The sequence below is a fragment of the Eptesicus fuscus genome, chromosome 15, assembly GCF_027574615.1.
Source record: "Eptesicus fuscus isolate TK198812 chromosome 15, DD_ASM_mEF_20220401, whole genome shotgun sequence".
Taxonomy (NCBI): domain Eukaryota; kingdom Metazoa; phylum Chordata; class Mammalia; order Chiroptera; family Vespertilionidae; genus Eptesicus; species Eptesicus fuscus.
In genome coordinates this window covers 61900616-61919583 of record NC_072487.1, presented here as the reverse complement: position 1 = coordinate 61919583, position 18968 = coordinate 61900616, and the positions used below count along the sequence as shown (strand labels likewise).

The 18968-nt window shown below is 42.2% G+C and overlaps 1 protein-coding gene across 1 annotated transcript in view; it reads left to right on the top strand.

The window, feature by feature from the left end:
- SUSD1 (sushi domain containing 1) overlaps nt 1-18968 on the top strand; it is an 86002-nt gene that overhangs the window by 32571 nt on the left and 34463 nt on the right. Inside the window, exons 6-8 of the mRNA XM_054726853.1 lie at nt 4421-4600; nt 10589-10686; nt 11285-11471. Of these exons, the coding sequence (XP_054582828.1) occupies nt 4421-4600; nt 10589-10686; nt 11285-11471 (465 nt within the window). The remainder of the gene's footprint in view (nt 1-4420; nt 4601-10588; nt 10687-11284; nt 11472-18968) is intronic.

Genomic DNA, 18968 nt, shown 5'->3' with positions numbered 1-18968 from the left:
GTTAATTATTCACATGAATACAGGGATATTGAAAAATATTGGATATAGACACAGCCCACAAAGAGCTGACCATTAAGAGGAGAAGAGAAAATTTTTACAAATGAAATAAGTGGAGAAAGTATAGGTAGAAGTGCTGAATTATCGGGGATGAATATAGATCCTCGTGGAACCGGCCAAGACTCTTACAACCTACCACATTATACTAATTTCCAGATGTTACATAAAGCTTCTGATTTGAGAAGGTTAGAGACTTCCTTCTATTATTGCTGAGCAAAGAAGACAACTGACTTTAATCGGATTTTCTTCAGTTTTCATCCTTGTTTCTGTTCCTTTGCCAAAGCTTTTCATCTAGCAGTTTATTTGTCAGGGATGGTTGTGTGTGTTTTTCAGTCAAAATCAGTACGTGGAATAGGTCTATCATTCATTTCCCCAGCAGTTGGAAAAATGCCTGCCTCAATTTATAGACCTTATTGGTCTCTTTTTCCTCTTCTTTCTCAGCTTAGTCTTTATTGGTCTCTAAAACAGTCTTGGATAAAGCCTTTTATTACTACGTGTGCTCTGTCACCAGCTACCTTATTGCGCTGACTGTATGATAAGCAGCAGGCTCTGTGGGTGATGTTGGTGATACAGTGAGTCATTGATTAGATGCCAGATTTCCTTCTGGAATATTTTCTCGGGTAGAGTAGTAAAGCTAGCCATGTGGGTAAACATTTTCACCTTCGAGATATGAAATAAAGTTACAATATAAATGTGATCCTTGAGACTGGCACAGCACATTCCCCCCTCCCCCACCCCAGGGAGTCCTGTTTTGAAGTCAGTCATTTGAATAAAATCACAGATAATAGGATAGTAAGGAAATATTCCCAGCCATGTTCATAATTAGTGGACTGTATTCCTGATGCAGTTCCAAACATTACTTAATGATATAATTAGCCAGACAAACATGGGCTTTAATGAACGCCTATGCAGCACAAGCTCTGTGGGGTTTTCATGTAGAACTATATTTTCATTACCTATTGCAGCCTCATTGGATTGATTTTTTATTATTTCTTAACTAGAGGCCCGGTGCATGAAATTCGTGCACTGGGGGATGGGGTGTCCCTCAGCCCAGCCTGCACCCTCTCCAATCTGGGACCCTAGGGGGACATCCCTCTCACAATCCAGGACTGCTGGCTCCTAACCCCTCACCTGCCTTCCTGCCTGATTGCCCCTAACCGCTCCCCTGCTGGTCTAATTGCCCCCAATTGCCCTCCCCTGCCAGCCTGATGGCCCCCAACTGCCATCCCCTGCCGCCTGATGGCTCCCAACTGCCCTCCCCTGCCGGGCTGGTCACCCCCAACTGCCCTCTCCTGCAGGCCTGATTGCCTCCAACTGCCCTCCCCTGCAGGCTTGTTTGCCCCCAACTGCCCTCCCCTGCTGGCCTGTTCGCCCCCAACTGCCCTCCCCTGCTGGCCTGTTTGCCCCCAACTGCCCTCCCCTGCCGGCCTGATTGCCCACAACTGCCCTCCCCTGCCGGCCATCTTGTGGTGGCCATCTTGTGACGATGTGGGGGTGGCCATCTTGTAATGACGTGAGGGCGCAAGGGCCACCTAGACTTTTATTAGTATAGATAGGACTCACCTACTTTCTCGGGTACCTTTTGGTCTGAGTAGAAGTGGCAGTGTCAAGATTGAGAAGCCAGGGATGCCCTGAAAGAATGCTTTTTAAAAAATATGTATTTTTATTGATTTCATAGAGGAAGGGATAGGGAGAGGGAGAGAGAGATACAAACATCAATGATGTGAGAGAATCATGGATCGGCTGCCTCCCGCAAGTCCCCCACTGGGGATTGAGCCCACAACCTGGGCATCTGCCCTTGACCGGAATAGAACCTGGGACCTTTCAGTTCACAGGCTGATGCTCTATCCACTGAGCCAAACCGGCTAGGGCTCACCTATTGAGGGTTCTCTCTTTTCTGCGTCCAGTGCAGCTAGAGAGCATCCGGTTCCTGAGTAGGGGCTGCTGGGGATTGAGAAAATGAAAGAAAGAGACAGACACAGAGATGGAAAGAAAAGCTGGGGCCGGGAGGGACCGCTGCCCTCTTCTGATGGAGAGACAGGGACCCAGAGCCAATACAGCATGTTTATTTTATACCCCAAATACCAGGAAGTTTTACTAAAGGACAAGGAAAGGGGAATATGTGCATTCTTGTAGCTTCTTTGTAAATTGTCACTTTTGGGTGGGGCCTAGTCATATTCATTCCTGGTGCTTGGTTGGATTTACATAATAAAACCCACTCTCTGGCATCTGGGCAGAGATGAAGGTTAAGCTGACAGCACTTCTGCCTTTTGGCAGAATGTGTTTCCAGCATGTGGCTTTGCCTACCGCCCTGGATTCAGCTGACAATTTAAAGAAATGCCCATGTGCTTTCCCAGGCGCTCTCTACACCAGTGATGGCGAACCTATGACACGCGTGTCAGCACTGACACGCGTAGCCATTTCTGATGACACGCGGCCGCTGAGGCGGCCGCATGCCGAGGATGAAACATTTGCTGCTCCTGAGGATGAAACATTTGCGAAATAATGTTTTTTCCTCAAAGTGACACACTACCCGAGTTATGCTCAGTGTTTTGGCGAAGTTTGACACACCAAGCTCAAAAGGTTGCCCATCACTGCTCTACACTTACCTTCTGCACTCTTACCCCTTTAACATCTGTGCTTCTCCCTTAATCCAACTGTCACTGAGTTCCCTCCCAAATATCTCCAATGTGCTGTTCAGAATTCCAGCTTTGAGGCCAATAAACCTGCTTAAACCTATACCCTCAATGTCTTCACTGATGCTCCATCTATTTCCTGCTGTAACTGAACCCTGGCTTAAACTAGAAGATGTTTTAGATGTCAACAATGACTGGGCAGTCTTATGAAACATTAACCACCTGTTCTGTTGGTTGCTCATTTACACACAAATATACTCATGTCTTGGAATGTTTTGGGCCAGTAAGTGTCAAAAGGCTTGATGCTGGGAAAACATGATAAGGGCCAAGAGGTCTTGTGTTTGGTAAACATCTATGAAAAGGAGCCACATCTCTGTGAGCAGACATGGGACTTGAGAGGTAGATAGGGTTGGAGGATTTATGAAATAACCACCTCATTCTGGTGCCATAACTGCTGCTGATTTTATTGGAATCTGCACTGACCAGAGTCTAACTCTTGTTAAAAAATCTCAGAGCCGGGTGACTGGCAGGTGGGTTGAGCTGTTGTATTAAGGGTTTTGAGATAACTCCAATGACAAAAGGTGAGAGAGGCCTCCCTCAAGGAAATAACTCGGGGGTTCTGCACCCATATGAGATGAAGAAGAGTGCAACTCCATTACATCCACCCATTCTGTGTCGGAAGCGCATTCGAGAGAAGCCACCTAATTCTAAGGCTGAGAATAGTTGATGAGGAGTTGGAAACAGATCAGATATTTTTCTCTATTTTGAATGCTTTATCTCAATGAATGGACTTGTGTTTTAAAAACCTAGATATTAGGAGTGCTTAATTTATTTGGCTTTCTACAGATAGGGAGAAAATGAAAAATCAGAATGAATGCCAAATGTCATTTTTTTTTCTTTCTGTATTTAGGTATAACTAGGACTATTGGTTACCTTTGTAATTATTATGACCATTTTATTTTGTATTTTATGTTTATTATGCTTTCTTGAATAAAAGTGTATCTATGCGCTCCCCACTACAACATGAGAAATGTAGCATGTTTTATTTCTTCCCTTCACCCGCCCTGCTCAGATTTTGTTAAAAGAATTTGGAATTTCATTTCTAAATTATTGTGTGGTGTGTTTTTTTTACATTGTTAGCTTTGAATATTTTTTTTTTCAGAAAAGATACAGATGGATTTTTTTTTCTAATTGTAGAATATCTAAAAATGACTTTCTTTTACTCTTATGTTAAGTAGCACTTGGCTCGGTCTAAACTGGTAATGTCCTTTTCCTGTAAATACTTCCCCCATTAATTTGCTTTAAAAAGTTCAGAGATTTTATATATATATATATATATATATATATATATAATCATGTAATATTCATTTGGCAACAAAACTCCTACAATTGCACTATTGTCTAACCAGGAGCTAATGATTTGAAGGTGCATGGTAAAAGGTACCAGAAAGTCTTGATATTTAAAAGAACCCTGAGATGGATTATTTCATTGACCAAGGAAGTCTTTATAATATAAATAATCTTATAATTGGAATTTTTTAAATGTATGTAGTTTGTAAATTTCTGTACTTCTGAACAATCTTACTTTGTATACCTGCAGTTGGACTAGTGTTTTCTCTTTTCCCAGGAGTGGCCTCTGTCGTTGCTAAGTGTTTGTTTCCACAATGTTAATTATGGGGGTAGAACTGGGGGTCACACGACCAGTGCTGTGCTACCTCCCCTTGCAGAGATCAGCTGCGGCCGCCCTCCGGAAGTGCAGCATGCGTCCCTGGTGGGGAATCACAGCTCCAGCCTGGGCGGGGTGGCTCACTACGCCTGTCAAGAGGGCTTCGAGAGCCGTGGAGGAGAGATCACTTCCGTTTGCACAGAGAAAGGCATCTGGAGAGAAAGCACTTTGACGTGCACAGGTATAGATTTTATTCCCCGGGGGTCCTGTTTGCTGGAAGCGAAGGGCCAGCGGGAGCAAGGGACCTAACGCTGTTCAGTTGTTCGATGGCTGCCTCGCTCTGTGTACTGCGTGCGCCTGGCTATGCCCTTTACCTGGGTGGGCACCTGGCTTTAAGTTTGTCAGCTAAATCCTGGAAATTTAGAGGGTGGATTGGGATAGAACATTGCACGCTGCCATCTTTTGAAGCTCCTGTTAAATCACGGTGACTCCTGTCTCCTCGGCTTGGCTGGCTGAGGAATTTTTCTCTCTGAACCATTTTCTCACTTAGCCCATGTTGACAGCTTTTCAGAGAAAAGGTGATGTAATGAAAAATAGGTGTTTCATGTTTATTGTTATTGGTGGTAAAATACATACAACATAAAATTTACCATCTTACCCATTTTTTAAGTATTTTCACATTGTTGTGCAACTTATCTCCAGAACTTTTTCATCTTCCAAAACTGAAACTCTGTACCCATTAAGCAATAACTCCCCACAGACCCTGGCACCACCATTCTACTTCCTGTTTCTATGAGTTTGACTAATTTAATTACCTCATATAAGCGAGACCATGTAACATTTGTCCTTCTGTGACTGGCTTATTTCACTTAGCATAATGTCCTCCAGGTTCATCCATGTTGTCAGAAGGGGCGAGATTGCCTTCTTTTTTGAAAGCGGAATAATATTCCACTTGTGTATCTATTATGTTGTATTTATCCATTCATTCACTGATGGACAACTTGTGTTGCTTCCACCTCTTGGCTATTATGAATAATGCTGCTATGCACATAGGTGTGCAAATACCTCTTTGAGATCCTTCTTTCGATTCTTTTGGATATATACCTCCAAATAGAATTCTTGGTGAATAGGAGTTTTGAGACTTCAGTTCAGATTCTAGCAGTGCCACATATTAAGCTGTGTGCCATCTGGTAAGGCATCATTTGCTCTAACCCTGAGTTTCCTCACCTCTAAAAGTGGGAAAATAAAGTCTGCTCTCCCTGCTTCAAAGCGTTATTGAGAGGGAAGCAAATGAGATTATCTGTGGGGAGCAGTTTGAAAAGTTTAAAGCACAGTGCAGGTGTCAGGTCTTTACTGAAATTATTCGCCTTGCTTAAAGAGGATCTCCTGAATGAGAAATGTGCACTTCCACATGCTTTATTTCACACCTGTGCCTCCAAGAAGCAAGGTGGGAAAAGGCAGTGATTCTTACCATTTGTGATGGTTGGTCTGGGGGTGTGACAAAAGACTGAATGACTCTGGGAATGTATTTCTAAATGTTGACTTACTTGGCTCCAAAGGCAAAGCTCTGAAGAGTGGAAATCTCAAGATAGTTTTCATCTGGTCTCTGGTTTGACTTGCAGCAGAATTATGATAGAACTAGAGGCCCAGTGCATGATTGAATCATGCACGTGTAGGGTCCCCTACACGCTTTCGCTTTCGATCACGGGGGAGCTGGGTGCCTGTCTGCTGGTGCACCAGGCCTTTCAGAAGCCTCCGGCGCGGCGGAGGCTTCTGATAGGCCTGGTGCCTGAGTGGACAGGCACCCAGCTCCCCCGCTTTTGATGGTCCGTGGTGGGACGTGAGCTTGCTGCCCCAGAGGCCCCTTCTGTGCCGCAGCACAGCCATGGCGCAGACGCTGAGCTCGAGCCACCACTGGCGACACGAGCTCAGCATCCCGCCGGCCCAATCGGCCACCCGGCCACCCCGAGTCCCGCCCCCCTGCGCCTCCTGGCCAATCGCAGGCATAGCGAAGGTACGGTCAATTTGCATATTTGTCTATTATTAGGTAGGATGTCCTGAGTCTTGCCCATCAAAGTTTTCCGTAGGAAAGTCTAGCCAGAGAAAGCAAAGCATGAACTGCTGGTGATTATTTGTCCACAGAGCAATAGTTCATAACCAGTTTGGGGACACAAATTTGATGAAATCTATCAATTCAATAGTTATCTATGTAGCATACACTATGTAGGAGGTACTTTGACAGACGCTGCCTCTTTGGAATTGACAGGGCAATTGGGTCAACAGACTTTTCTCCAAAGAGATGCACATACACACGTACATACAATGTTTTACAAATTCAAGGTGTCCGTGGACCTCTAGAAGCCCTGGTGTAGATGGAGAACTCAGCTCCACTGCTGACGCCCTGTCTGTGGCATGCAGTTCCCACACTCAGTCATCTCTACCACAAACACAGGAGGATGTAGGCTGGAGACGGCAACCATAGAAACAACAAAGGGCGGACATGGATAATAACCCAGAGATCTCTGGAGAGGGCTCCCTCACTTGCCCAACCTGCTCAGAAAAGCAGACAAGCCTGTAGCTAACAACAAGGACTCCAGGTTTCCAGTCTTAATGGTCATTCCAGCCTATGACAGCATTTTGAACAGCACCTCTAAGAGTTATTTGGAGAAAGTGAGGCAGCTGCCTCCTGAGAGGCAGAATTCAACATCCGGGGACGTGTTCCTAGCCCAGAGCTATCTACGGAGTCCCTTGGTAAGAGAGCGGGGCATGGCTTCTGGACCCAGCCATTTGCTTTATTGCTCAAGCTGCTCTGTCTCCACCACTCAGAATTCAAGGGGGGGAGAGGGGGTTTACGAAGATTAGTCACTGCATGAAAAACCAGTGGGTCTGCATGGGGCATAGTAAGCTATTAATTAGCGGATGCTTGTAGGCACTTTGAAGAACAAACATGTTATGTAACTGCTAATTTTAATTACATCCTCAGCCTGCCACCTTTCACAGAGTCTGTGGCTCCAGCTGCAGCTGTTTCCATGGGGTTATTCAAGCTTTGATTTAAGGAGAGAAAAGGCATTCTTCCTGAGAGCTGTTATCTTTCTGTGAGGAGGCCTCTAGCTCTCAATCAAGATGGGCAACTAAATTCATTTTCCGCAGATAAAGGGGGGCATTTGCATGCTGATCAGTTCATAGTGCCCTGCACTTGATCACGGGGTGGGTAGGTGGGAGAGGTAGTGAGAGGAGCTGGTTACCCTGGCTCTTGCTCAGCTGCCCTCTTTCTTTTTCCTTTTCCTTGTTTTTCACCCATTTCCTTATACCTTCCCTTCCGTCCCAGCTCCCTCTGTATATCTGGTGTTTGCCGTCCTCCGTCTTCACTTTTTAAAAAAATATTTTTTTAAATTAATTTCAGAGAGGAAGGGAGAGGGAGAGAGAGATAGAAACATCAGTGATGAAAGAGAATCATCTATTGGCTGCCTCCTGCATGCCCCCCACTGGGGATCGAGCCTGCAACCCCCGGCATGTGCCCTGACTAGGAATTGAACCATAACCTCCTGGGTCATAGGTTGATGCTCAAACACTGAGCCACTTTTGGGTTTTTTCCCCTATCTTTTCTGCCTAACCTCTGACTGCCCTCTTCCTCTGTTCTCTGTTTTCATTCCATTTCCCCCTCTTTTTACACTGACTGTTTTGTTCCAAATTGGGGGGAAGAATCTATCTTCATTTTGCCCCAGTTTGTTTTTAGTTTAAAATCTTTTTGGAGCTCTCTTTCTCTGGATCAGTAGCATGCATCTGTCTGTCCATGTTTCTGATGGAGTGTGAACCCGAGCAAGGTGGTGGACTTTTTTTTTTTTTTAAAGGCTGGTTTGGACTGGAAACTCCAGACAGCTGAGAATTAGGTAACTGCTCTAGTGTCTGGAAAAACCCCAGGTGGGAGCCTGATGCTCAGTGAGTTGGTTTCCCTCCAGATCAAAGAGGTTGATTCATTCTTGATAAGCCCGTCCTGCCTTTCATTCTGCACAGGTCATTTGGCTTTTTATGTCTAGAATGTGGGTTAATAATTATAAGGTTGATGCTCACTCCTTCCAGGCTCTCAGAGGGGTAATAATATCTCTATTGGAACACAGACTGTTTATCTGCTGAGATCCTTTCTGAGCCCCCCTGCCCGACTCTGGCAGCCACTCCCAACTGCCTCCGGACCTCTTGGCAGCCTCTACTCCTTGTTTTGCTTTGTTTTTTTGTCCACCTTCCTCTTCAACTCAATGATGCTCACTTGCAGTTCTACATGTTTCTGATGGAAAAGAACAGTCATCCAGGATAAATGGGCTCATTTATATAAATAGCCACAGGGCTGAGGTTTGTTTGAATATGTGCATAACGTTTGGACCATCAAGCATGCTAGCCATCATTGACTGCATACCCACTTACCCACCCTGACCTCTGCTAGAGGCCTCACTGCTTGAGTTCATTTTGTCCTCAGAAAAACCCTGTGAGATTAAGTATGTTATTTCCATTTCATAGATGAGGAATCTGAGACTCATGAAAGTTAAACAGCTCCCACAGGATCATTCAGCAAATGGCAGAGTTAGGATTTGAACTCGGGTCCATTAGCCTTGAAAGCCCATGATCTCCCTCCTATGCCAGAGTTTTCCAAGCTTGAATTTTTTGTATGCCACCCTGACAGTGTTTGCTATAACAAAAGTATTATTTGTTTCATAGTTTTCTTAAAACAATTTGTATTTAAAACTTAAATTTATCATTTAAATTTGCTGATCAAGGACATTTTGCAATATATTTGATATCATGAGTGTGTTATTTTTTCTAGTACACACAAAAATTAATACAGAGCAATAACTGATTTAAGTACAACCAAAAATCATCCTAAAGTATATAAATGCATTTTAGGAAATCACTACTCTAAGTCATGTTAGTTCTACTTATTTTCTGATTCTAAAGATTAAAAAAAGAAGAAGGAAAGAAACATAGCAGAACTCTCATCATTTAATTTATTCAAATATGAACTTATTCAAAGTAGTCACCTTGGGAAGCCATATCCTCATTTTGATGATGCTGCCATGAACAAAATCTGTTTTATAATCTATTTGGGAATTGCCTTTGGAGTAGTGTATGAGTAATATTAGGATATCAGTCATCTTACTTTTTAAAAAATATGTTTTTATTGATTTCAGAGAAAGAAAGGGAGAGGAAGAAAGGGATAGAAACATCAATGAGAGAGAGAATCATTGATCCGCTGCCTCCTGCACACCCTCCACTGGGGTTGGAGCCCACAACCCGGGCATGTGCCCTGACCAGGAATAAAATCATGACCTCCTGGTTCATGGGTTGATGCTCAACCACTGAGCCACACTGGCGGGCTAGTTTTTATTTTTTTAAATATAGACAAGACTATGTCACCTACTGGTAGATATAATTTTACTTATCTGCAGGGGGTTTGATTTTAAATAGGTAAAAAGCTATGCCCTCTTCCCATCTGAACAACTTCCTAGGTAGTAACTGGGGCCATTGGAAACTGTGTGACCTCAGGGAACCAAGACCCTGATACGGTTTCCCACGTTGCCAAATTCATTACATGAAATGCATGCAGAATATTGAAAAGAAGCAGAACAACTGGAAGGAATTGGTGGCTTCCTGGTAGGTCAGGATTAAATAGCGTCAGTTCAAGGAGTCCCAGAAGTATCCAGGGACCTTGTGAGAATTCATTGAGTTTACCCCAACCTGCTCTTTAGGGGCGGTCCTGAGTGGTGATGCGTGTCATTTCCCTCTGGGGAGCAGCAGTGGCCTGGAAATAAGCGTGCTCCATCAGCCGGTGGCATGAGGAGCCAGAACCAGATCTTACCTGTGCAGCTGCAGGGGAGAGGCCGGGCACAGCTCTGGGCCTCTTTCCACCCCACACGAGTAGAATGCCAGTGGCAGCCAGTGGCCTGTCGGATCGACCACAGGTTGAAATTCTTACCCATACTCACCCAAGCAGGAATCTTTCCTTTTCCTCCAAGTCAGGTCATGGGCCAGGATCATTCACGATGAAGATAAGTGGGGTGATAGGCCTAGGGTAGCTTGACTTGCCTGATTCGGTTTCTGAATCAGAGCATGAATGGTGAGCAGCAGATATTAGCGGGACAGATAAACGAAGTCATGCCCTCCAACATGGTCGCTGTTAGGATTTTTCCAAAATCCACTGATGCGTTTTGTGAGCGGACTATCTCTTTTTCTGTTTTAGAGATAATTACAGAAATTAACCATGTCTCAGTGTTTAATGACACCTGTGTGAGGTGGCAGATAAACCCGGGAAGAATGAACTCCAGGATCATATATGTGGTAAGCAAAGCGATCGCCTTTTTCCTTCCAGGGCAGGAATGGGAATCCTGGGGAACTCGAGGTGCCAGTATTTTTTTTTTTTTTAAGGTATCTGGATTATTTTACTTTACATTTTGTGTTTAATGTATTTGTCATTGGACAGGGTGTATGTGTGGGGATGCATTTATATTTGGTATCAAAGCTTGTTTCCAAGCACTCGTACGTCCCTCCCCCAGTGTCAGCCTGGAAGTGGCTGCTGACTCTGTGACAGGTTGCAGGGAGCGGGTCTCAGGTTGTGACTCTGTTGATTGCTGGTCATCTGTGTGTGGGGTAGCACTTAGACTCAGGACTCCTCATTTTATATCATCACTTCTTAGGGCCTATTGGTTACTGGGCTGATCAGACTTCATCATCAGATACCTGAGAGCAGAGGTTTACCTGATTTCACGCGCCCCCCCTCCCTCACCGCCCCCCCCCCCCCCGCCCCCCGCCCCGCCAGCCAGGGGAGCAGTGCAGTGTAAAGCAAACAGTAGGAGAAAAGGATCCAGCACCATCAAATCTCTCTTGGTCGTTTTAACTGGAGTCATGGTGGGTTCTCTTGTCTTTGCCCCTCGCAAAGGTACACGTGAAAGGACACCGGGCAGACCCGATAGAATCAGTTCATGAGGAGACAGTCAACCTGACCGCAGACAGCAGGACCCCACACGTGTGCCTAGACCTGTACCAAGGCACCAACTACACCGTGACCATCTCCACTGCCCCTCCCCGACGCTCCGTGCCAGCCATCATTGGGTTCCAGACAGCAGGTAGGTAGGAGTGAAGTCTCATTTCCTCCCAGAAAATGCGAAGCACAGGATGTAGGGGAAATATGCTTCAGAATCAACTGGGCAGGAGAGTTCAGAGTTGCTTTCTGAGATCCGTAGCCAGGAGAAGGTCCAGCAGGAAGGATTCCTATACTAGTGATGCCAGGTGCAATGTATTGTGTCTCAGCTGGGCATCTGGTTGAAGTGGGAGGTGATAAGGCATTTAAAAGAAGACAACATGAGGTGATGATGCAGTCAGGTCTCAATTACCCACGGCAATAGAGGTGGCCACATGGCTCTTTGGAAATGACAGAAATCATTTCCAACTCTTGTCTGTGAGAGGAGCCAAGGACACTGACCCAGTGGCTTTACATCTTAAATGGGCACTGACCCCAGGACTGATTGGGGCTGGGTAATCACGTTGACCGTAGGCAGGTGGATGGGGGTAGGCACTCCCAGGGTACAGGATGGTAAGTGTTGGATGAAAAGAGAAATTGGCAGGAAGAAGCTTCGAGAAGTAGCTTCTTTTTCCCCCATTGACCCCTGCCCCCACCGGTCGAACTCCCAGTCGAGGGAACAATTTGCATATTAGGCTTTTATTATATAGGATTGTAACAGTTATAAGTTTTTAAAAAAGAATTCTAGTGATAGGGTATTAGGACTAATCAAATACTTTGTAAGCAAACCTGGAGAAGTCATTGGGGTCATTTTTTATTTGGGGGGAGTTGAGTTAGTTTTCACTTAAGAAAATGTATGTCAGCCTTCAGTTATTGCTGCCACTAGGAACAGGAAGTGATCGAGATTTGGTGGAAATAATAAAAAAGACTGCCAATCTTAACAATATAAAGCCAACTACGAAATTATACAAATTAGATCCCTGGGTACTTGTACTAGTACAGTGGTCGGCAAACTGCAGCTCATGAGCCACATGCGGCTCTTTGGCCCCTTGAGTGTGGCTCTTCCACAAAATACCACGTGCGGGCGTGCACGTACAGTGCGATTGAAACTTCGTGGCCCATGCGCAGGAGTCGGTTTTCGGCTCTCAAAAGAAATTTCAATCGTTGTACTGTTGATATTTGGCTCTGTTGACTAATGAGTTTGCCGACCACTGTACTAGTATATGACTAAAACAAAATGATTTCTTTCTAAGTCAATAACATGTAAGGAAATATATTATAAAATTAGTATGGTAACTAGAGAAGCTTGTACAAAATTAATAATAAACTGCTATGGATTTATTAGGAATATTTTTTTTAAAAAAGAGCATCCCAGGACTTCAAACTCATTTTTCATTGTTCGGTCAGAGTGGCAGTTTGCTGTTCAGGGTCAGCTGTTTTAACTAATATCTTATTACGTCTTCAAGTTAATCTCCACTGGAAAAGCATGTTGTTTGGGATCAGACAGACCTGGTTTTGCATCTTAACCCTGCCTTGAAGAGTGGGGTGACCATGGCTGACCTGTTGAATGTCTCCAGCCCGCTTTCCTCCGTCTTAAATTTTAAGTGGAGTTGGATTAAATTTGCAAATTAATCTAGTGAGAATTGGATTAATTAGATTGAGTTGCCTCAGTGGGAAACAGGTACATTTCCACGTTTACTCAATATATACTTAGGTTTTGTCTTCCCTGTTAGTTATGCACTTTTGTAGAGATTTATCATTTTTTTCCCTTCTAGATCCTGTATATTTAACTATTGATTTCATTTTCAGGATTATGCTAGTTCTCTTCAAATGAATTGGGAAGTTGTCCATATTTTTTATGCTCTGGAAAAGTTTATATAATTCTTGAATTATTCCCTTTCTTTAAAGTTGGACACATTTGCTCATAAGATTATTTAAGTCTTACCCCTTTTGGGATATAATTCTTTGGTAACTTTGTCAGTTTCTTCTATGATTATTTGTGGTTTGTTGGTTTATTACATTTTCTTGAGTCAATTTTTATAATTTGTTTTCCTTAAAAAGGGTCCCTTTTGTTGAGCTTTAAAATATATTGGCCAGATGTCATTTGGAACATTTATTTACAACACCTCTAGGACTACAGGTCATATAACCCCAGGTTATTCTTATTCCTAATTTTGTTGTTTTCTCTTTTTATTTTAATTTTATTTTTTAAAATATATTTTATTGATTTTTTACAGAGAGGAAGGGAGAGGGACAGAGAGTTAGAAACATTGATGAGAGAGAAACATCGATCAGCTGCCTCCTGCAAACTCCCTACTGGGTATGTGCCCGCAACCAAGGTACATGCCCTTGACCAGAATCGAACCTGGGACCCTTGAGTCCACAGGCCGGCACTTTATCCACTGAGCCAAACTAGTTAGGGCTGTTTTCTCTTTTTAAAAAATTGATTAGTTTAGCTTGAATTGTCTGTTTTACTACTGTTTCCCCCCCCCCCCCCCGCCCCAAATAAACTTAGGTTTTTTTTCATTGTTTTTTCTTTTTTCTACCTCATTAATTTCTCCCTTATTTTAATTACTTTATTCTTTCTGCTTCTCTTAAGTTGGTTATATTGTTCTATCCCCAAATTCTTGAATTGAATGCATAATTCAACTTATTTCCATTCTTTCCTGTTTGATAATAAAAGTCTCTAATGCTTCTTTCTCCTTCCTAATTTGAGCTTGGGCAGAATTCCTAAGGTATGGATGAATACCTGTTCTCTTTATTCTTACTTTTATGGCATGATATAATCGCTATTGTGATTTTCCCTTTGATTTAAGAATTATTTATGAGTGTGCTAATGTATGTTCTCTTTATCCTTACTATCAAAGCCCTATATAATTGCCATTTTGATTTCCCCATTGATTGAAGGATTAATTATGTGTTATGCAAGTGGTATTTTTAAAGACATTTGCACTTCATTGTTATTTCTAGTTTAATTACATTTTGGTATTCTTTGGGTGGATTTATTGACATTTTGAGGGGGCTAACTCTTGGCTAATTTTTGTAATTTTGGCCAATTTTTGTAATTTTGTGGTTGGTGGTGGGTAGTAGAGTGTTTACTTGTGGGTAGAGTAGACCTAGGTTTCAATGAACTCTATTAATAAGATTTTCCAGGTCTTCTGTTTGTTTGTCTTTAATTTTTGTTGTTGTTGCTTGCTTGGATTGCCATTTTTCTCAATTTCTCTTAGAAATTCTAATTTTTTTGTTTCACACCTTTTGATATCATGATATTTATGTTCATGACTGATATCTTTATTGTAGAGTCTAACTTTTACTAGTAACAAATGGCTCACTTCATCCTGTTTAATATTGTTTGCCTTGAATTATACTTTGATTAGTAATATTGTTTTTCTTGATTTCTTCGTGCTTGGTTTGCATGATACGCCATCACCCACTTTTGTTCTCCTTAAAAGCTACGTGGATAACATTGTTAGAGATGTATGCTAGGAGGCTGCATATGTTGAGAAACCTTTTTGAGAAAAGTGTTATTTTTTGTAGTTAAGCAATTTACATTAGCGTTGTTTGTGATAAAATTTTCCTTTCTTCTGTCATCTTATTTATTTTACTCTTTTTAATGCTACTTTGTTATGTCCATTGTTTTCTTTTTGCTGCTCGGGGTTTCTTTTTGAATGATTCAGACAATATAGATTTTGCTTTAATTCTACAATACATATTAAAAAACAAAAATAAGCCTACTTGAATATGTATTCCTCTGATTACTAGCATTAAGATGGAAATAATGTTAACTTCTCCTTGAATAAGATGTGGAAATTTGTATTCTTTATTTCCTTTTATTTCTTCCCCTCTAGCTTCCCTTATGTTATTGTTTAAACACGGCATTTTATTGCCAGCTCATTTCTAATTACTTTTAACATGTATTACATCTTCAAAGAGTTCAATTTTATATTGATTTATAACAATTATTTAAACAGGTATATGTTTCAACAGTCTCAATGTTTACTGCATTCTAATGTTTTATACCAAAGTTTCTCCATTTTTCTCTATTTTATCTCTCTGCACAGTGATTTCTATCCCCCTGAGGAATGGGATACTTTCTGAGCCCATGATTTTCTTTTTTTTTTTTTTTTTTTTTTTTTTTTTTAATTTCTTTATTGATTAAGGTGTCACATATTTGTCCTCATCCCCCCATTCCCATCCCACCCCTCTCCCCACGCATGCCCCAATCCCCTGTTGAACTTAACTGTTGGATAGGCTTATATGCATGCATACAGGTCCTTTGGTTGAACTCTCCCCCTCCCCCCACCCTCCCCTACCCTCCCCTATCCTCCCTCTGAGGCCCGATAGTCCAATCGATGCCTCCTTGCTTCTGGTTCTGTTCTTGTTCCTCAGTCTATGTTGTTCATCATTTCCCCTAGATGAGCGAGATCATATGTCACTAGATATATACTAATAAGAACTGAATGTGAGACGAGCAATAATATTATAGATGTCCTCCTTTTTTTCCCCCCATTGACCCCTTATAGCCCGCACCTCGCCCCACCCCAGGCCTTCACCACACTATTGTCTTGTGTCCATGGTTTATGCATATATGCATACAAGCTCTTTGGATGATCTCTTCCCACCCACCCACCCTGGTCTTTCCTCTGAGATTTGACAATCTGTTCCATGCTTCTGTGTTCTCTTGATCTATTTTGTTCATCAGGTTTTTTTTGTGTGTTTTTTTCATTAGATTCCACATATGACATAGAGGCTTTCTTTATGTGTGAAATTCACGACGTTAATCACTTATTCATACACATGGGAAGTGTTTATTGACCACCTACTACATGTTTGATATTGTTTTAGGCATTGGGAGTTCAATAGTAAATGAGACAGTAATCCCTTCTCTCATGAAACGTCAGCTGTGGCTGATATAAATGTTATTCTCTTTTAAACTGAGTTTTCTTCATACCCTGTGAGTTCTTTGGATCTTCAGAATTTGGTTTATCTACACATTAGGAACATTTTCTTTCATTGGAACTCTGATTATGACATTTTTAGTTTGTTTTATTTGTCCTTTTGGCTCTTCAGGTACTCCTGTGTGGAATTGCTTGTCTGTCTGCATTGGTCTTTCGTCTTCTCTTGTGTTCTGTCCACGTCTTTTTCCTCTGTCTTCTGAGGATGTGGCACGTGTGTTCTCTGTATGCATTCATGCATATGTGCGTTGACGTTTCTGATCTCTATCATTTCTAATGCACTTTATATTCTGTTGTTGCACTTTCGTTTCCTTTTGTTTCTTTACCTCATCCAGTTTCCTTGTTATTTCTGCCTCTCTTAACCCATGTCCCCTCTGTTAGTGCATTTTCTTATTATCTCATCCTTTATCTGTTTGAACCCATCTTCAAAATTTTTTTACTGAAAGTATATAACACATGTTGCCTAACTTTGCTATTATTTTGCTCAGTATTTCCCCCCTGCCCCTAAAGTATGTTCAGTCTTTGCCTTCTAAACACAATCGCCCTCTTGTTCTTTGTAGGATCATTTTATGGGCTCCACCCCCTTCTGGATTACTGATTCTTGGAAGATAAAAGTTTTATTTAGGTGTGACATTTTTTTTGATAAAACAGATGCTATTGCCCTGACCGGTGTGGCTCAGTTGGTTAGGCATCGTCCCTTGCACTGAAGGGTTGCAGGTTTGATTCCTCAGTGGGGCACATGCCTGGGTTGTGAGATTGATGCTCGGTAGCGGGTGTTCAGGAGGCAGCGGACCGATTTTTCATGCTTGCCTCAATGTTTCTCTTGATCTCTTTCTCTCCCTTCCTTCTTCTTTATAAATATATATATATTTATATATATGTTTATATGTTATACCTTTGATCTTACTTTTTATTGGATAATATTAGTATGCTTATCTCATAATGAAGGATCTCATTTTGAAGGATTTACTGTAAGTTGGATGATCTAGTGTCCTTTGGGGAGCAGCTATGAGAAAACCCACTGCCCTGAGCTTTATTTCCGAGCACTTTGCTGTTCTGATAGGTATTGTTGTCACTCTTGAGCCAGCTCAGCATTGCCTGGCTTCATTATGATCTTACAGCCTATGAAGGCAGGAAAGAACCAAGTCTCTCCTTTTGCCAGCCCCGGCTGATGGAACCTCCAGGTTCTAGGCCTCCCCTTAGAAGGTCTCCAGTGTGCTAAAGAGGGACTATTATTATCAATAGTAGTGATAGTAGTACATATACTTTGTACCCTGCCTGCCTATCAGATTGCTTGATGAATTAAAAAAAAAAAAAAAAGATGTTCAACCTTTACTTTAGATCTGCTATGTCTGGGGGGTTCTGATGTGCAGTTAGGATTGGGAACACCTGGGATAAACGGCTGCAGATGGGGAATTTGTCACTTTCTTGTCCTGTGGCTGTTCTAGCTTCCAGCTCCCACCTCTGTGGACACCGGTCCTCCTCCAGTTCCATCCTTTGAGGCTTTGAGACCATATCCTTTGCTTGGAAGGCATGTTGCATGGTATCTCTCGGTGTCTTTCTTTCTCTCCCGCTCCCTTCCACACTGTGCTAAGCTGAACTGTCTTCATGTTTCTGCCTTTTGTATGGCAACCCATCCTTCTTCCCAACCCAGATGCAAATTCTGACCCATTTTTACAATTCTCAGTCACTTCTTTCTGGATTGTGGTGGGAAGTGGGAACCAGATGCCTTTATTCTCATTGCCATCCTCCCCTGAATTCAGGTGATAATGGCTGTAAGTGGGAAAGTCATATGGAGATGGGAACTATGCAAACGGCAGTTTTGCTTTATGTTCTGTTTGTGTACATAGACCACGTGTGACATTTCTTAACATACATTTGATACGCCTCAAAGTCATTTGCATACATGTGACAGTTTTTATTTCTGATGTCCTTAGGAAACCTTTAACATGAAAGTTGTGAAGATGAAGGAGAACATGTGATAGGCCTTCAGATTCTCTCTCATAACCATATTTCCACATTTCCAGTTAAAGCCAAGAATATTTTCTCCCAGCTAATTGCCTTGTGCTGCAAATGCCCGTGACGGTTACAGTTCTGTGGACAGTTCTGATTTTGAGTAGAATAATTTACTGTAATCATCATTACTTCTTAGGTAGCAGAGACTCCTGTGGGAGAAATATACATAAAAGGTGTTTATAAAAAGCTTCCCTCTGATAGACATTCAAATTTTTTCTCACTTGCAGAAAACACGCAGGCTTGTGTGGTAGGAAATTTGCTTTTCCTTGAAAATTAGCTGTAGTACTCCCAGACTCTTTATGAGTTCTTTATTCGTTACTAACCTCTTCTTTTGATTACATTAAGAAAATGGAGCATTGGTGGAATGAATTAGACTACAGGAGGCATGAAATTACTTTTTTGTGTATAGTGGGTGAAATTAGTCTGCTTCTGATTATTTTACTGCCCTAGTACTCATATGAGCAGGTCTCCTGAAATACTGTCTGCTGTGAGAACAAACATCTCACTAGTCACCTACTTTCTGGTCATCTTCTAGGTTGGAAACACTCACTCCGAGAGTTCTATTCCGTGACCTTTGCCTTTATTCAACTTTTTCCTATTCTCAGATTTTTCTGGCTATTTATATGCTTAAA